Genomic DNA, 17,120 nt, shown 5'->3' on the forward strand with positions numbered 1-17,120 from the left:
AAGTTACAGAAAAGTAAATTCAAACGTTTACAAATTTATAAAAAGATACTCAAGATCAATAATAGGGGAATGAAATTTAAAGTTAAAGTGACACATCACTTTACATCTACCAGATTGTCACACTTATAAAACACAAGTACCATTTTTTGCTGATAGATATGCTAGGAGAGGAAAAGGTAGTTTCATATAATGCCTGGGGAAATGTGAACTTTTATAGCCTTTGGGAAAATCATCTGATATTGATCTGAAAGACAACATTCTTGGAATTTATTCCGTTGAAATAAAAGTGCTGGTATATCACGATGTATGCACAATGATGATTATTTTAGTATAGCTTTTGAAGTTAGAAAAGACTGAAAAATTTATGGATTTCCATCAAGGTGGAGTGGTTGAATATGTTATGATGCATCCAAAACAGAGAATATTAGAGAGATTTTAATGAGGTACGGTTAAATGACAAAAGCAAGAGGTCAAAAAATATGTAGTTTGTAATAAGTTGTAGAGCCTCTTTAATTGAATTTGGTTATACGAACAAGTAGGGAAATATTGGAAGGCGTTCTAGATTATAAACATGAACAACTTGGAGTGATGGATTGAACTGAGCTAAAACAGGAAAGGGAGTGCTAAGGAAAAAGCAAAAGGAAGTGATTGCCGTAAAAAATATAAAGTATGAAACATATGGTCAGGTATGCAATAATGTTAAAAATTTGTAACTGTGGGAGGACGTATATCTGCGTGTAACATTTTTTGATAGCTATTTTAAATGTCATTAGCTATGTGATAGCAATTGCACCTAAAAGTCAAAGAAGCAGTAGGAAATAGAGATAGGGAGAGAGAAGTTTTCTATCTCATTTGTCCTGGGAAAATGTGCAATCATTGAAGTGAAATTTTTTTTGAGGGTGGTTAGCCCTGAGCCAACATTCACCACCAATCTTCCTCTTTTTGCTGAGGAAGAGTGGCCCTGAGCTAACATCTGTACCCACATTCCTCTATTCTGTATGTTGGATGCCTGCCACAGTGTCGCTTTATAAGAAACGTGTAGGTCCATGCCCAGGATCCAAACCAGTGAACTCTGGCCCAACTTAACGGGAGTGTGTAAACTTAACTGCTATGCCACTGGGCCAGCCCCCCGAAATGAAATTTTGAGTAGAATTTTGAGGCCCCAAAGACACCAGGGTTAAAACTGCTTCATTGCTATGTAAATAATCTCATAAATCTGTCTTTCCTAAAGGATTTGAATTATAGAGGGCTCCTGGGAAAGCTTTTGGATCAAACCCCTGAGATCATGAAGCTCAGAATAAAATACTGTACACGATGCTAATTATGTTGAAACCAAGAGTGCTGTTTATATTCCTTTTTTGTAGTTCAGTGATCACCTCTGGGGAAAATCATAATTAAAAATCATAATCTTTATCTGACTGACTCTCAAGGCTGAGATTTATAAATGCTCTGATCCCCTCCACACAGATGGAAGAGGAGGGATTTTAGTTCAGTTCTATTACTCCCTACAGCAGCAGAACTTTCTTTTTCGAGAACAGTGGTGGAGAGCAAACAACAAGGACAGTTCTCATGCCTCTAAGCAAAGAAGAGTGAGAATTGAATCATTTACACTTTTATGTCTTTCAAAACTCAGAGGCATGAAATGTAATAGACTTGTTTGTATTCCCCAGCTCAGTCCATGAGGCGCAGATGATTAGAGTCTGTGTGGGAGGAAAGTAGAGATTAGAAGTAGTGTTGAGATTCTAGGGTTTGAAGTTCCTACAATCCTTCTGCCTCTTAGAGAATTTTCTATGTAGGAGACCCAGGTTCCATTCCTGACTTAATGATTTTCTTGCTGTATACGCTTGGGAAGCCAAAGAGGCTCTGTGTGTCACTATTTCCCAAACTCTGTTATGGACATGTGCTCATGATCTCCACCCTACACAGCATCCAGTCTGGATTTGTGGTCAGTCCAGGGTAGCCAAAGTGTGGTGAGTAGGGATTAACAAGTACCAATTGGATTAAATGAAAGAATAAAAGGTATTAGTGACAAATGAAAGCAGAGAAAAGATGAAAAATACTTGTACTTCTTCACCTCTTGAAACATTTCTCTGAGTAATACTTGGAACTATGCTGATGCCTCCTATGTGCTTGTCTTCCTTGAGGAGGGCCAGATCCAGCTTTCTATAAAATAGGAAACCTCACCAGAGTCTCCAGGTTCCTTGGTTCCAGAATAGACTGGACAGGGAGTACATGAGAAATCTGGGTTCTGCCTCAAATATGACTCTACTCTCCTATCTTTCAGATCCCACTGGAAGAGAATGGACATTGGAAACAGTTCTTTAGTCGCTGAGTTTATCCTTGTGGGTTTAACCACATATTCAGAGATCCAGCTGCCCCTCTTCTTTCTTTTCCTAGGAATCTACATTGTCACGGTGGCAGGAAACCTGGGCTTGGTCACCCTCATAGGACTGAATTCTTACCTTCACACGCCCATGTACTACTTCCTCTTTAATTTATCCTTTATTGATCTCTGTTACTCTTCTGTCATCACCCCAAAACTGTTGGTAAACTTTGTGTCAAAGATGAACACCATCTCCTATGCAGGGTGCATGACTCAGCTATTTTTTTATTGCTTCTTTGTCAATGCAGAGTGCTATGTGTTGGTAGTGATGGCCTATGATCGTTATGTGGCCATTTGCAAGCCGCTGAAGTACACAGTCACCATGTCTCCTCAGGTCTGTTCTCTGCTGGCTGTGATTGTATATGTGGGGGCATTCATTGCCGCCTGGGCCCACACAGGATGTATGCTGAGATTGACTTTCTGTGATGCCAACACCATCAACCATTACATGTGTGACATCCTCCCCCTCCTGGAGCTCTCCTGCACCAGCACTCATATCAATGAATTGGTAGTTCTCATTGTGGTGGGCTTTGATGTTAGTGTACCTAGCCTTAACATCATTGTCTCTTACTCATTTATCCTCTCCAGCATCCTCCGCATCCGTTCCACTGAAGGAAGGTCTAAAGCCTTCAGCACTTGTAGCTCTCATATAATTGTTGTTTCTGTTTTCTTTGGGTCAGGGGCATTCATGTATCTTCATCCTTCTTCTGTCTTGTCCATGGACCAGGGTAAAGTGTCCACCGTCTTCTATACCATTGTGGTGCCCATGCTCAATCCTCTGATCTACAGCTTCAGGAACAAGGAGGTTAAGGTTGCCCTGAAAAAAAGCTTGAGTAGAAAATCATTTTCCTGAGCTGGAGTACTATTAATTATTATAAGAGAATACAGCTTTGCTTTATTTTTCTTTTCTTCCCCTATAGTGTTCTTTTACACAGAAAGAAGTGAAATGTAAGAGCAAGAGTGGTGGGCTTAGAGTTAGAAAGCTTGAGTTGAAAGCTCTGAAAAGAAGGCCATTGTATTACTTTACTGGGTCATCAGGAAGAAAAGTTAGTGCAAATAAATGTTTGTAGCGTAGTATTTGGGGCCTAATAGCTGAGAAACTTATTCTCTCTTCTTTTTTTCGTTCTTCCTTTCTTTCTCTCTCTCTTTCTTTCCTCCCAGTGTTTTACTCTTACAATTTAAAAAGAATATTTAAACCATTTTAATTAAGTATGCTTGTTCATAGCAGATAAAACTGTCCAGATTATGGAAACAATTCCTTCATAGAGAGTTATAGATAGAATTTCCATTTGATCTTCAGATCTATATTTTAATCAATTAATATCTCTCGTTGAATGCTCCACGGGCATCTGAACTTAACGTGTGAAAATTAACCTTATCATAGAAACATCTACAAGCCTACCAATCTCTCTTCTTGTCCTGTGATCACAGTCACTGTGAGTGGCACCATTATCTAGTTGCTGAAACCCCACATTGACATCTTCCTCGATTCCTCTCTCTTTACGTGTCTTCCACACCCAATTTATTCAAGTGCTGACCCTTCTTTTTTTCCTCATAGCACTGTCATTTCTCATCTAGAAGCCAACTTCTTAACTGGCCTCTATCTCTTCTCTTTCTCACTTAAAATCCATTCTTCACACCAAAAGAAGAGTGCTCTTTTCTTGCTTCCAAGAAGATCTCGTTTACCTTAGTTTACTCTATTTGCTGTAATTGCCTTCAAGATAAAACCAAAGCTCCACAGTCTGACAAACAGGGATCTTAATATTTTGTCCTTGTTCAATTTTTCACCCAGATATTCTATCACTACAACACCCTCTTCCCTGTTTTCTTCCTAGACCTTTGCTAAAGTTATACTGAACTTTCCCAAATTTAATAAGCTCTTGTTCCTTGGCATACCTTTCCACAAGCTCTTCCTGTACCCTGGATTTGCCTTGCTCAGTCTGTCCATCCTTCAGGCATCAGCCAATCCAGAACCCCTGGGAAGTCTTTCCTGGATGGAAAGACAAGAACAGATAACCTTCAGATATACACTCACAGCATTCTGTGCCTACCATAGTGTGGTATAGATCCAATTGTAGTGAAATTCCTTTGCCCCTTAGATATACAATCTCATTTTATTTATTTAATTATAAGAAAACTTCAATAAAATCATTTGCAGGAAAATTTTCAGTTCAGTAAAAGAGGTATGTGATGTAAGAGAGATTTATATGCTTAGCCAACTTGGATTTCCAAAAATAGTAAGAGAATCACATGAAAATTTATAGAGTATGTAGAGGGTATCTCTTGTTTTCTTTTGCCACTTTTCCTTGAAAATACATTTTGCTCAGTGAACAATAAGGCTTCTTCCATGGTTATATTCTATTTGCTTTTATTTTTCTAGTACACTCTTATTAGCTGTTTCTAACCCACTTTGTTTTCTTTTAATGCTTCAAATACCAGCTCAAGGAAACCCTGTCTAAACTAATTTGCAAAGTCTAGGTGCTCTTTTTCATTTTTCCCAGGGTGTAGCAGTCAGGCCAGGCACAAAGTAATGAGAACAATTTTCATATGCTTTTCTAATTGCCTGATTCTCTATCTTCCTTGTGAGAGAAGGCACTATGTGCACTTTATTCTGTTTTACACATCCAGTGCTTGGCAGAGTAGCTGGGACTTAGTAAAGGCTCAATAAGTATTGGTAGAATATGTGAATGCTTGCTATATGTTTCAATTTTGAGTCATAAAGAGAGGATATTTGGGAAGAAGAAGAGTCATCAAAGAATTGTTAGCACTTTCCCTCTTAGGATGGTTTTTGGAATAATTTACTTTCATAGCATTTTTCTATCCTCTCTTAAAGCACAGTGATGCAAAACAAAGATTTGTTACTTTTATCTAGATTGTTGTCTGTATTCAGGAGTCAGAGGAGGAACTTACAAGTTGGGCAGACTCCTAGAAGCAACGTAGAGTGAGTATGCTCACAGTGTCTGATGGTAGACTACCTGGGCTTGAATTTTGACTCTGCTATTTGCTAATTATGTGACTCTGAAAAGTTATTTAACATTTCAAGATATCAGATTCCTCATCTCTAAAATCAGAAAAATAATAATATCTACCTAAAGGATTTTTGTGAAGATTGTTATTCATTTGCTTGGGATTCAAGCTGTAGTAAAAGGGGTATAGTTCAGAATTTTTCACTGTAGAGCAACGTTATTTCATTTTCATAACCTCATATTAGTAGCATGCAAAATAATAATTTTAGCTGGATAATGTCAGATATTCCATATGTTTTAAACATCTTGTGATGTGTCTCAATTTATTGACTTATATACTAATAGGGTTGAGCTACATTAATGATTCACAACTTGAATATGCTCCATTCATTCAGAAAACATTTAAAATTATGATCTCATGGTTCTGTCTCAGATGTACTCAATTAGACTATAAATTCTGAGCAGGGTTTGGGAATCTGAGCTTTTAAAAGTCTTTTCAAATTATTATGATATTACTGTTTGGAAAACAGGTGATTTAGAACTTTCCACTTCGACCATTCTGTGATTCTAAAATTGTCTCTGGACAGGAAAATATGTGGCACTTATAAACTTTATAGAAAGGAGACTTTGTGGTGTCAGGAAAGTTAATTAACTACTTCAAGATGGAAAGAGGGGTGTGTAGTGTTCACTGTTGTAGAGGGGTTAGATGAGACAAACATCAAATCATGTCCTTTGTATTGGGAATCTACAAACTTGGCAAGAGAAGTTTATAGAAATGACAGAAGAAGAAACATGATTTCAATTGATTAAGACGTGGAAAAGAAAGAGGAAGTAAAAAAATATTCATAGGTTACTCCTCTGAAATGAATTAGAGTAGAAAGATAGGTAGATAGTAGATAGATAGATCAGTGGAAAAATGTAGAAAACCTAGAAATAATCTCAAATATGTGTCAATATTTAGAACATAATAAAGGTTGTATTCCAAATCAATAAGGAAATGGTAGATTTCTAATAAATAGTGGTATAGTGATATATTTGTTGTTTAGAAAAAATATACAGGTATATATTTACATTAATCCATATTCCAAAATAAATACCATGTGTATCAATTAAATATAAAAATTTAACTATAAAAGAGCTAACTAGAATATATGTGAATATTTTGTCTAATCTCTGGGTAAAGGCTGAAGGATAAACCATAAGAAAAAAACCATTTTCACCATATGGTGAACACTTCTGTAAATATAACAATAACAAATAAAAGATATTCACTTTCACCTCCTGCTGTGTGGTGAATTAGATATTCTGGTAAGGTCCATTCCTACAAAATAACTCAATCCTGCATAAAATATAACATATAACTAAGTTGTTGTGCAAGTAGGATATATGGGAAATTGCCAAGGAAAACAGTAAGAAAGGAAGGAAGGAAGCATGGAGGAAAGGAAGGAAGACAAACTTTCAAAAACAAACCACTGATATTGGAGCAGCAATCCGTGTGGTTACACATAAGGGCTTGCATAAGAGCATGGGATGATATCACTCAATTAGGCCAGTAACCAACTCAGGGACTTAAACATAGAACTCCTAAATTAAACCTGAGAATCTAGAAGGAGACAGGCTGGGTACCACAGTGGTGATGCCCTTGGTTTTTTGAAAGAAAACACAGACAAATAAAGAATTATAAATACTTATAGAAGAAAAGCATCTTAGGATCCTCAATTTAAGCCTCTGGGTTTTTCGCTTAATACAAATCAAATGTAATTTTATAGTCAAAGATCATCAAACTCATATTGGGAAAAAAGAACAATCTCTAGAGAGTCATCAGAAACAGCAATAAAAACATAGACCTTCAGGATTTTAGATATTCGAGTTATTAGATATGTAATTATAATCAATGATATGTAAAATGATAAAGAACTAGCATATAGAGTCATAGAAATTAGCAGGCAACAAGAAGATACACAAAAATACAAAATAGAGCTTTTAGAAATAGGATTACTGGAATAAAAATAAACTCAATTCTGATTAGACAGAACTTCAAAGAAGAATGTTAAGAAGTTATGTAGAATTCAGCACAGAGACACTAGAAGGTGAAAAATATGAAGGAGCATAAAGATTGTGGAACATAGAAGGAAGAGGTGTCATAAATGTCTAATTAAAATACTAGAAGGAAAGAATGGAGAACATGATAGAAATAATTTGAAGAGATGAATGCTGAGCATTTTTCAAGACCAATGAAAAATGTGAATCCACAGTCACAGGCTAGTTTGGCTGAGCAAAGTTAATGACAGGAAGGTAATAAGTAAGAGGTATGAAAGGTAAAAGGAAGAGGGACAGGTCATGCTGGGAAACAGCAAACACAAGATACATGAAGTAGGAAAAATAAAAGTAAACCCATTTTCAGACAAATTACAATACTACAGAACGAGAAAGATCAAGACACTAACATAACTGGATAAAGAAAAAAGATGAGTCAAACTAAAAGGAATGACAAACTGCCAAGGACTTCTAAGAACAACAATAAACCAGAAAATGGTGAAATAATCCATTCATTCATTCATAGGACACATATCTATTACTATGACTCACAGTGCTCTAGGCACTAGAAATATATCAGGAAATAAAGCAACCCAAAATTCCTGCCTGTATGTAGTTTACCATGAAAAAATAAGTCAATTATATGGTATGATGGAAGATAATTATAATGAAAAAGATGAAGCAGAAAAGAACATAGGAAATTTTGGGAGTGCATCTTTAAATTAGGTGGTCAGGAAAAGTTTCACTAAATTGTTTTTTGAATGAAAATTTGAAGATGGTGAGGAAGTAAGTAGTGGAGATATCTAGAGAAGAGGAGTCAGCTGGCATATGTCCTGCGCTGGGAAAGTGTTTGGGCAATTAGAGGAACAAAAAGAAGTCAATGTGACTAGAGCAGTTAAGGAAGAGGAGAGAAGTAGATTAAAAAATCCAAGAGGTAAGGGTGGAGGAGAAGATTGTATAAGGACTTACAGGCGATTGTAGCAATTTCAGCTTTTACCCTGAGTAAGATGGAGAAGTACTGGAGTTTTGGGGCAGAAGAGTGACATAAACTGACTTAGAACAAGATCATGCAGGCCACTGAGTAGCATGGCAAAGGTGAAGGCAGGGAGAATTATTTTGAGGCTATTGCAATAATGCAGGCAAGAGAAAATGAGAGATGGTGGAGGTGGTAAAAAGCAGTTGTATACAGATAGTTTTTAAGGTGGAGGTCACAGTATTTGCCTTTGATTGGAATTTGTGTGGGAAAAAAAGAACGGGCCAATGGTGTTGATAAAGTTTTTGGCTTGAATAAGTGAAGAATTGAATTTTCATTATCTTAAATGGAAAATATTGCAGGAGGACCAGATTTTGGAGGCAAGATCAGAATTTCAGTGTAGGACATAGTGGCTTTCTGATAGTTGTTAGACATGTAAGAAGCAATATTGAAGAAGATTTTGATGTAATCGTATGAGACTTAGAGAGAAGGTTAAGCCAGAGATATAAATTTGGAAGTCATTAAAATGTAAATGATTTTAAGCCCTTAAGACTGAAGAAGATCATCAAAGGTGAGTGTATATAAAGAAGAGGTCCAACGTATGAGTCTAGGGACACTCCAACATTAAACTATTGGGAGAAGATGATGAGTCAGTAAAAGAAACTGAGAGGTAGGTGGAAACCTCAGAGAGCTTGAAGGGTCCATGAAACCAAGAGAAGAAAGTATTTCAAGAAGAAGGTGATTAACAGTGTCAGATGACTTTGAGAGCAGAGTAAGATGATGACCAAAAGTAGACCAATGAATTTAGCAATGTGGATATCACTGACGACCTTAATAAAATTTTCAAGATGCTGAAAGAAAATAAGTATCAAAACTTAGAATTTTGCAAATTGCAAAACTATCTTTCATGAACATGTGCAAGATAGTGACAAACCCAATGCAGGTGGGTTTTTTTGTTTTGTTTTTTGCTACAGATTTTAAAAAAGGGATTTCTAAACAATGTTTTGCAGGAAGAAGAAAGGTAATCAAAAAGGAAAGTCTGAATTATGAGCAAGAAAACTGACAAATGTGTAATTAAATCTAAACAACCATTGTCTACTTAATATATTAGTTCTATTAATAAGTCAAACAAGAATATTTCTTAAATTTAGGACTGAAATAGTGTATGAAACTAATGTGAATGTTAGTATGGGAATGTCAGAATGAAGTTTTAAGTTCCTTAGATTTTTCAAATGGAGCTAAAGCTATTCACTTCAGGCCTCAAGTGTGCGTGGCAAATTATATGGGTAACTGCTAAAAGAAGACAAACAGGAAATGATGCTCCCAAATCTGAAGAGTAGGGATACAAATTCAGAAAATAAACAAACATACAAAATTGAAATTAATAAAGGCAAGGCAGAGAGAAAAAATAAAAATGGTAAAAAAAAATCTGATAATAAATAATAATATTTATATACAATAACAAATCTGTTTAGGCTAAACTCACTAGATGGAGATTATAAATTTGGCTAATAATAAAATAATTTCTCAGGGTCGGCCCGGTGGCGCAGCCGTTAAGTTTGCACATTCCACTTCTTGACAGCCTGGGGTTCGCCAGTTCGGATCTAGGATGTGGACATGGCACTGCTTGGCAAGCCATGCTGTGGTAGGCGTCCAACTTATAAAGTAAAGGAAGATGGGCACGATGTTAGCTCAGGGCCAGGCTTCCTCAGCAAAAAAAGAGGAAGACTGGCAGTAGTTAGCTCAGGGCTAATCGTCCTCAAAAAAATAAACAAATAAAATAAAATAATTTCTCTCTAAGCTGTTTTCAAGAGAATCACCTAATAAGGACATGGAAAAGCTGAAAGTAAAATGACAGAAAAGAGATATATCAGGAAAATAATAACCAATAGAATGCAAGGGTAGCTGTGTTATTCTTAGACAAAATTGTCTTTGAGATTAAAAGCATTATCAGAGATAGAAAGAGTCATTACATAATAATAAAATATTCAACTGACCAGAAATATACAATTCTTAGATTATATGGAGTAAATTAAAATTAAAAATTGTAAAAATTGTACTACAGTAAAGCATTGTTTATATTTACCACCTTATGGGTGATTTCACTACTTACTTACCAACTGTTTTTTAGTCTATGCGAACAAAGATAAAATAAAGATACAGAAGATTTGAACAACACAAGTAGCATATTTGGTTATTGAAAATGTAAAACATTCTGTTCCATATTGTTAAAGAATACACATTTTTCTTAAGCATATATAAAATATTTTCAAAACTTGTCCGTGTACTATGCCAAAGATCAAGTTTCAATATATTTCAGAGTCAATATTGCAGTGTGTTCTCTAGTCATAAGGTCATCATTTTAGAAGTCAATTACAAATAAGAAACACCTTCATCAACATTTAGAAATTTAAAAAATAGAAGTGTTTATACATAAATTATGGGTCAAAGAGAAACAATAATGATATATTTTATACTTAATTTATGGGATTCAGAAAAGTACTTAGATAGAAATGAGAGCCATGAAGCCCTAAATTTCAAAAGTAGAAATGTTTAAAATTTGCAAATTAGAACAACAAAAGTACACTGAAAGAAAAAATAGATGAATAGAGCTAAGCCAAATCAGTAGTTAAAAGTCTTCTCACAAATAAAACACTGACTCATATGACTTTGTAGAGTAAGTGAGCCAAACTATCAAAGGACAATCATTCCAATTGTAGACAAAGTCATCCATAGATTAGGAAAAAAAGAAATGCCTTCCACCTTATTTAATGAGAGCAAGATAATTTTGAAAACAAAGGCAGATAAGTAAAAATTGAGAAAGGAACCTCACCCATGATTTTAGGTGTAAAAATCCCTTAAAATACTAGTAAAATACTGCAGTGAATAAAAAGATCCTAACTAGTTTTATTTTTGGACCACAAAGGGCTTAATAATAGAAAATCTAAAAATGTTATTCAAGATAATTATTTGAAAAATAATTTTATTAAGATTCTGTACTTGTTCATATAAAAAGCACTTAACTGTCTAGGAATATAGGGGACTATCCCTAATATGTTAAAGGATATCTACCAAAAACCTACAGGAATTATCCATTTCAAGTGGTAAGAGACATGCCCTTGAAAATCAGGAACAAGATGATTATATCCACTATCACCACAACAACTAATCAGAATTGTCTTAGAGGTCCAAGCCAATACAGTAAAAGAATAAAAAGAAATAACAGAACAAAGATTAGAGAAGAAAAAACAAAACTGTCATTATTTGGAATTTCTATGATAAGTTATGCAGAAAATGCAAAAGAATCTACAAAACTAGTATACATAATAATAGAGTTTAGCAAGGTGGATGTGTCAACATTCAAATATATCAATTGTATTTCTGTTCTCCACTAATAAAAAGAAAAAGATTGTTTGATTTATAGTAGAAAAAAGAGAACCTAGAATTAAATCTAATCAAATATGTAAATTTGATTTATATCTTGCATGACATTAATTCCATGTGTATTAAAATGTAATAAAAAAGAATAGTTGAAACATCTAGAAGAAAATAAAGGAAAACATATTTATGACTGTGAGGGTAGGGAAAGACACAAAGAACTCTAACCATAAAATAAGTCTGATAAATTTGACTACATTAAATTAATAACATTCTTTGGGGGGAAGATTATCCCTGAGCTAACATCTGCCACCAATCCTCCTGTTTTTGCTAAGGAAGACTGGCACTGAGCTAACATCCATACCCATCTTCCTCTACTTTACATGTGGAATGCCTGCCACAGCATGACTTGACAGGCAGTGCATGGGTCTGCACCCAGGATCTGAATCTGTGAACCCCAGGCCGCCGAAGAAGAGCATGCTAAATTAACTGCTGCACCACTGAGCCAGCCCTTAATAACTTTTTTTTTTGGTTAAAAGATACTTCATAGAAAGTGTAAGGAAACATCCCCTGGGAGAAGATATTTGGAACATACAAAACTGACAATATCCCTAACATAAAAATTAATCTTACAATTCAAAGAACAACATATCCAGTAGAAAAAATGGCAAAAGATATAACAGAAATTTTGTTCAAGGGGAACCATAAATAACCTTTAAGCTTATGTAAATATGCTTGATCTCATTTTTAACCAGGAAATACAAATGAAAATCACAGTGATATACAGCTTCATAGCCACTAGATTGCAAAAATTTAAAATATCTGAGAATAATCAAGTGTTTATATAAGTGTAGCTTAAAAGAGGTATCTATAAATTCTTGTGAGTATAAATTAGTATGATAGCATTGGAATTAATTTGTTATAATCCTGTAATTCCACTCTTAATTATGTTACATAGAACCTTTTCCATATGTGCACAAGTAAATATACCATAATATTTATGACTACATCATTCATAACAGCAATAGTCTGTAAATATTACAGATATCCACCAACAGAAGGTAGTCCTGTACATTTTGGCATATTTACACAAAGGAATATTATACAGTAGTGAAAATGAATTAGCTACAGCTACATGCAACAAGATGGAGGAATCTTCAAAACTATTTATTGAAAATGATGTTGGGAAAACTGGACAACCACAGGCAAAAGAATAAATGTAGACCATTATCTTACACCATACACAAAAATTAACTCAATGGATTAAAGACTTGAATGTAAGACCTAAAACCATAAAACTTCTAGTAGAAACACATGCAGTACACTCTTCAACATCTGTCTTAGCAGCATTTTTTTCAAATACTATGACTCACCTGGCAAGGAAAACAAAAGAAAAGATAAATAAATGGGACTACATCAAACTAAAAAGCTTCTGTACATCAAGGCAAACCATCAAAAATGTGAAAAAACAACCTAATAATTGGGAAAAGATATGTGCAAACCATATATCTGATATGGGGCTAATATCCAAAACACATAAAGAACTCATACATCTCAACAACAAAAAGAACAAATGACCCAATTAAAAAAATAGGAAAAGATCTGAACAGACACTTTTCCAGAGAAGATACACAGATGGCCAACAGGCTCATGAAAACATGTTTAAAATCACTAATTATTAGGGAAATGCGAACAAAATTGCAATCAGATATCACTTCACACCTGTCAAAATGTCTATAATTAATAAGGCAAGAAATGACATGTGTTGGAGAGAAAGTGGAGAAAACAGAAACCTCATACACTGCTGATGGGAATGTAAACTGGTGCAGCCATTATGGAAAACACTACGGAGATTCCTCAAAAAATTGAGAATAGAACTATTTATGATCCAGCTATTCCACTTATGAGTATTTATGCAAATACAAAAGCATAAATGCATAAATATATATGCACCTCTATGTTCATTGTAGCATTATTTACAATAGCCAAGACTTGGAAACAACCTAATTGCCCATCAAGGGATGAACGGATAAAGATGTAGTATATATACACAATGGAACACTATTCAGCTATAAAAAAGGATGAAATCTTGCCTCTTGTGGCAACATGGATGGACTTTGAGGGTATTATGCTAAGTGAAATATATCAGGAGGAGAAAGTCAAATACTGTATGACTTCACTCATAAGTAGAAGATAAAAACTGGAACAATAAGCAAACAAACACATAGATATAGGTGATATTGGTGGTTACCAAAGGGAAAGGCAGAATGGAGGAAGACAAAAAGGGTGATAGGGCACATGTGTACAATGATGGATGATAATTAATCTTTGCGTGATGAGCAAACATGGTATAGTCTACACAGAAATCAAAATGTAATAATGTAGACTAAAAATTTATATACTGTTATAAACCAATGCTACCTCAACAAAATGAAAAGAAAAAGTAAAGTGAAGAATTGTTATAAAATAATAATGATGATGATTGTGCTAAAATATGCTTAAAATATCCCATACTGTATGTCAGGCATCACATTAACTCATACCTCTCAGGACTTTTATATGTGGTAGATAGCATATACCATATTCCTTTTATAAGTGAGAAAAGAGAGCTTAACTAACATGCATTGTTACACAACTACAAAGGTGTTCACTCGGACTTGAATGCAGGCTATCTGTCTCCAGAGTCCCAGCTCTTTACTACTTTCCTATAATGGCAATTTTTTTGTTTTCTGCTTTATCTCCCCAAACCCCCCCGCCACCCCCCACCCCCCCCGTACATAGTTGTATATCTTAGCTGCAGGTCCTTCTAGTTGTGAGATGTAATAACGGCAATTTTGTAAAGCAGAAAATCGGAAATAGTAAGCAATATATTTCCATGAATTAAACACATAAAAAGTAAAACTAGTAAAAATATAGAGACTTTTAAAACACAAAATTCTGAGCAGTGATGACATCTAGGCTGAGCCGAAGGATAAGAGAGGGAAAAAGAGCACAGACATTCACTCATATTTCACAACACTTCAGTCTTTATATGGATTGTAGTTTCAAAGTTTTGATTTCATTATTATACTTTATAATTTACATTTATCTTATGTATAAGGATTTAAAATGTCTGATATTAAAAATAAGAAAAAGCAGGCTTAAAATTAGGAGAATATTGCAAAATACAAGCCCAAAATAAATATTCTTAAAGATGGTGAAGAAAAAAATCAACATTCTCAGCATACAAATGGGCCAATCACAAGAATAGGAAATTTTTTAAGACAAGAATACAAATGACTGACAAATACATGAAAAAAATCAATTTAGTAGTAACAAAATATGTATACTGAAACAATGCTGAGATATCATTTCCTTCTATCAAAGTGACAAAGAACTGAAAAATAATTACATCCAGTTTTGGCTGGGATTATAGACAAAAGGCATTCTCATACACTTGTGGTAGGAGTAAAATGTATAACTTATTTGGATGACAATTATATTAAAAAGAGCTAAGCGTGTTCATTCCTTTGATCCAATAACTGAACATTAAGAATTTATTCCAAGGAGATAAGCAGAGATGTGCACAAAGGTTTACTTGCTAGATATGGGGGAACTGGATAGCATGTCATCCTGAAAATACTTGTAATATGCAAACCAGACTGGTATTCTGGCACTTCATTTGTAAAGGATTTCCAATGACCAGAATAACAAAATATAATTGTGTATTCATGAAATTCACCGTTTAATTCAACCAATGACTTTTATTTTTGAATAGACATTTTATATGTACTTACATAGGAATTACACTTTAACCAGACTTCTTTTGTTACTCTGAAATTTTCTTCCACTTTTCAGGAGTCTGAGAATAAAGTAACCATTCCACATCACTGGAAATATATTATAAAAGGGGAAAAATACAGTGAGGCATTTTTTATTTAATAGTTTTCTTACAGCTAAAAACTATCTCTACCCCAGTTCCTCCTGAGCTTTTTAGGGTGCAGTGGCAAAACAAGGAAAATATAATTAATATTCAGTCAAGTACGTTGACTCTGTTTCTCCCTTTATTTATTAAGTATTATTGTAATTAAGTCTAAAATGTATGAAAAGGTATGATGTTATTAGGTTGAGCTACATTCTAGAACTTTAAAAGAATTTAAAATGAGTATATTTTAATACATATGAATGTAGAGTCGGTATTAACTGTGAAAAATGAGAAACATTATAAATGCTCATCAATAGGCAATTCATTAAACAACATGGTGGAAGCATTCAATCAGAAACTGTAGACTTTTTATATTTATGTTGTAGAAAATATTAACATGAAAAATGTGTATGAACTATATACTCTGGTGGAAATACAAGTTGTAAACATTATGTAAAATATGATCTCAATTTTTACAATGTATATTATATATGCGTGTGACTATATATAAATACACATAAATATAATGTACACAGATACACACGTTCATGCACATATGTATAAATGCTGTATTTTGAAAATCTGCATCTTAACACGCTAAGGATACTGAAGATAATTTTTATACTTTATATTATTTTTGTATTTTCCACAGCAGTCACATATTAGTTTTAGAAACAAACAAAAGAATCCTTTAAAAAGATAATGTAATCTATAAAACTTCTAGAAGATAACGTAGGAGAAGAATCTAGATGATCTTAAGTTTGGCAATGACTTTTTAGACAAAATGCAAAAGGCTCAATGAAAGAAAGAAAGGATTGATATATTGGACCTCATTAAAATTAAAAACTTCTCTGCAAAAGGGAATCTAAAGAGAATAAGATAAGCCACAGACTGGGAGAGGATATTTGTAAAAGACATATCTGATAAAGGACTTTCATCCAAAATATACAAAGAACTCCAAAATTTAATAAGGAAATAAAGAACTTGCCTTAAAAAAATAGGCAAAAGATCTCAACAGACACTTCACCAGAGAAGATATACAGACAGCAACTAAACATATCAATAGCTACTCAATATCGTAGGTCATTAGGGAACGGCAAATTAAAACAATGAAACACTACCACACATCTACTGGAATGGCTAAAATACAAAATATCAACACCAAATGCTGACAAGGATGTGGAACAGCAAGAAGTTACTTTCATTACTGGTAGAAATACAAAATGGCACAGCCACTTTGGAGGAATATTTAGTGGTTTCTAACAAAACTGAACATACTCATACTATATGACCCAGGAATCATGCTCCCTGGTTTTACCCAGAGGAACTGAAAACTTAGGTATACACAGAAACCTGCATGTTTACAGCAGCTTTATTCAGAATTGTCAAAACTTGGAAGAAAGCAAGATGCCCTTCAACAGGTGAATAGACAACTAAACCATGGTATATGTATACAACGCAATGTTATTCAGCACTAAA

General features: G+C 34.3%; 1 protein-coding gene across 2 annotated transcripts; it reads left to right on the top strand.

The window, feature by feature from the left end:
- The first annotated feature begins 2,294 nt into the window (after positions 1 to 2,294).
- Positions 2,295 to 10,214, top strand: LOC106836024 (olfactory receptor 8B8-like). Of its 2 annotated transcripts, XM_044752711.1 has the most exons (2): positions 2,301 to 3,216; positions 10,207 to 10,214. In XM_044752711.1, the coding sequence occupies exons 1-2, from the start codon at positions 2,301 to 2,303 to the stop codon at positions 10,212 to 10,214; spliced, it is 924 nt and encodes a 307-aa protein (XP_044608646.1). The 2 variants fall into 2 exon arrangements, with proteins under 2 accessions (XP_014704118.1, XP_044608646.1); XM_014848632.2 differs by lacking the exon at positions 10,207 to 10,214 and having other exon boundaries at positions 2,295 to 3,236.
- The last annotated feature ends 6,906 nt before the right edge of the window (positions 10,215 to 17,120 follow it).

Source organism: Equus asinus, chromosome 20, assembly GCF_041296235.1.
Source record: "Equus asinus isolate D_3611 breed Donkey chromosome 20, EquAss-T2T_v2, whole genome shotgun sequence".
Taxonomy (NCBI): Eukaryota; Metazoa; Chordata; class Mammalia; order Perissodactyla; family Equidae; genus Equus; species Equus asinus.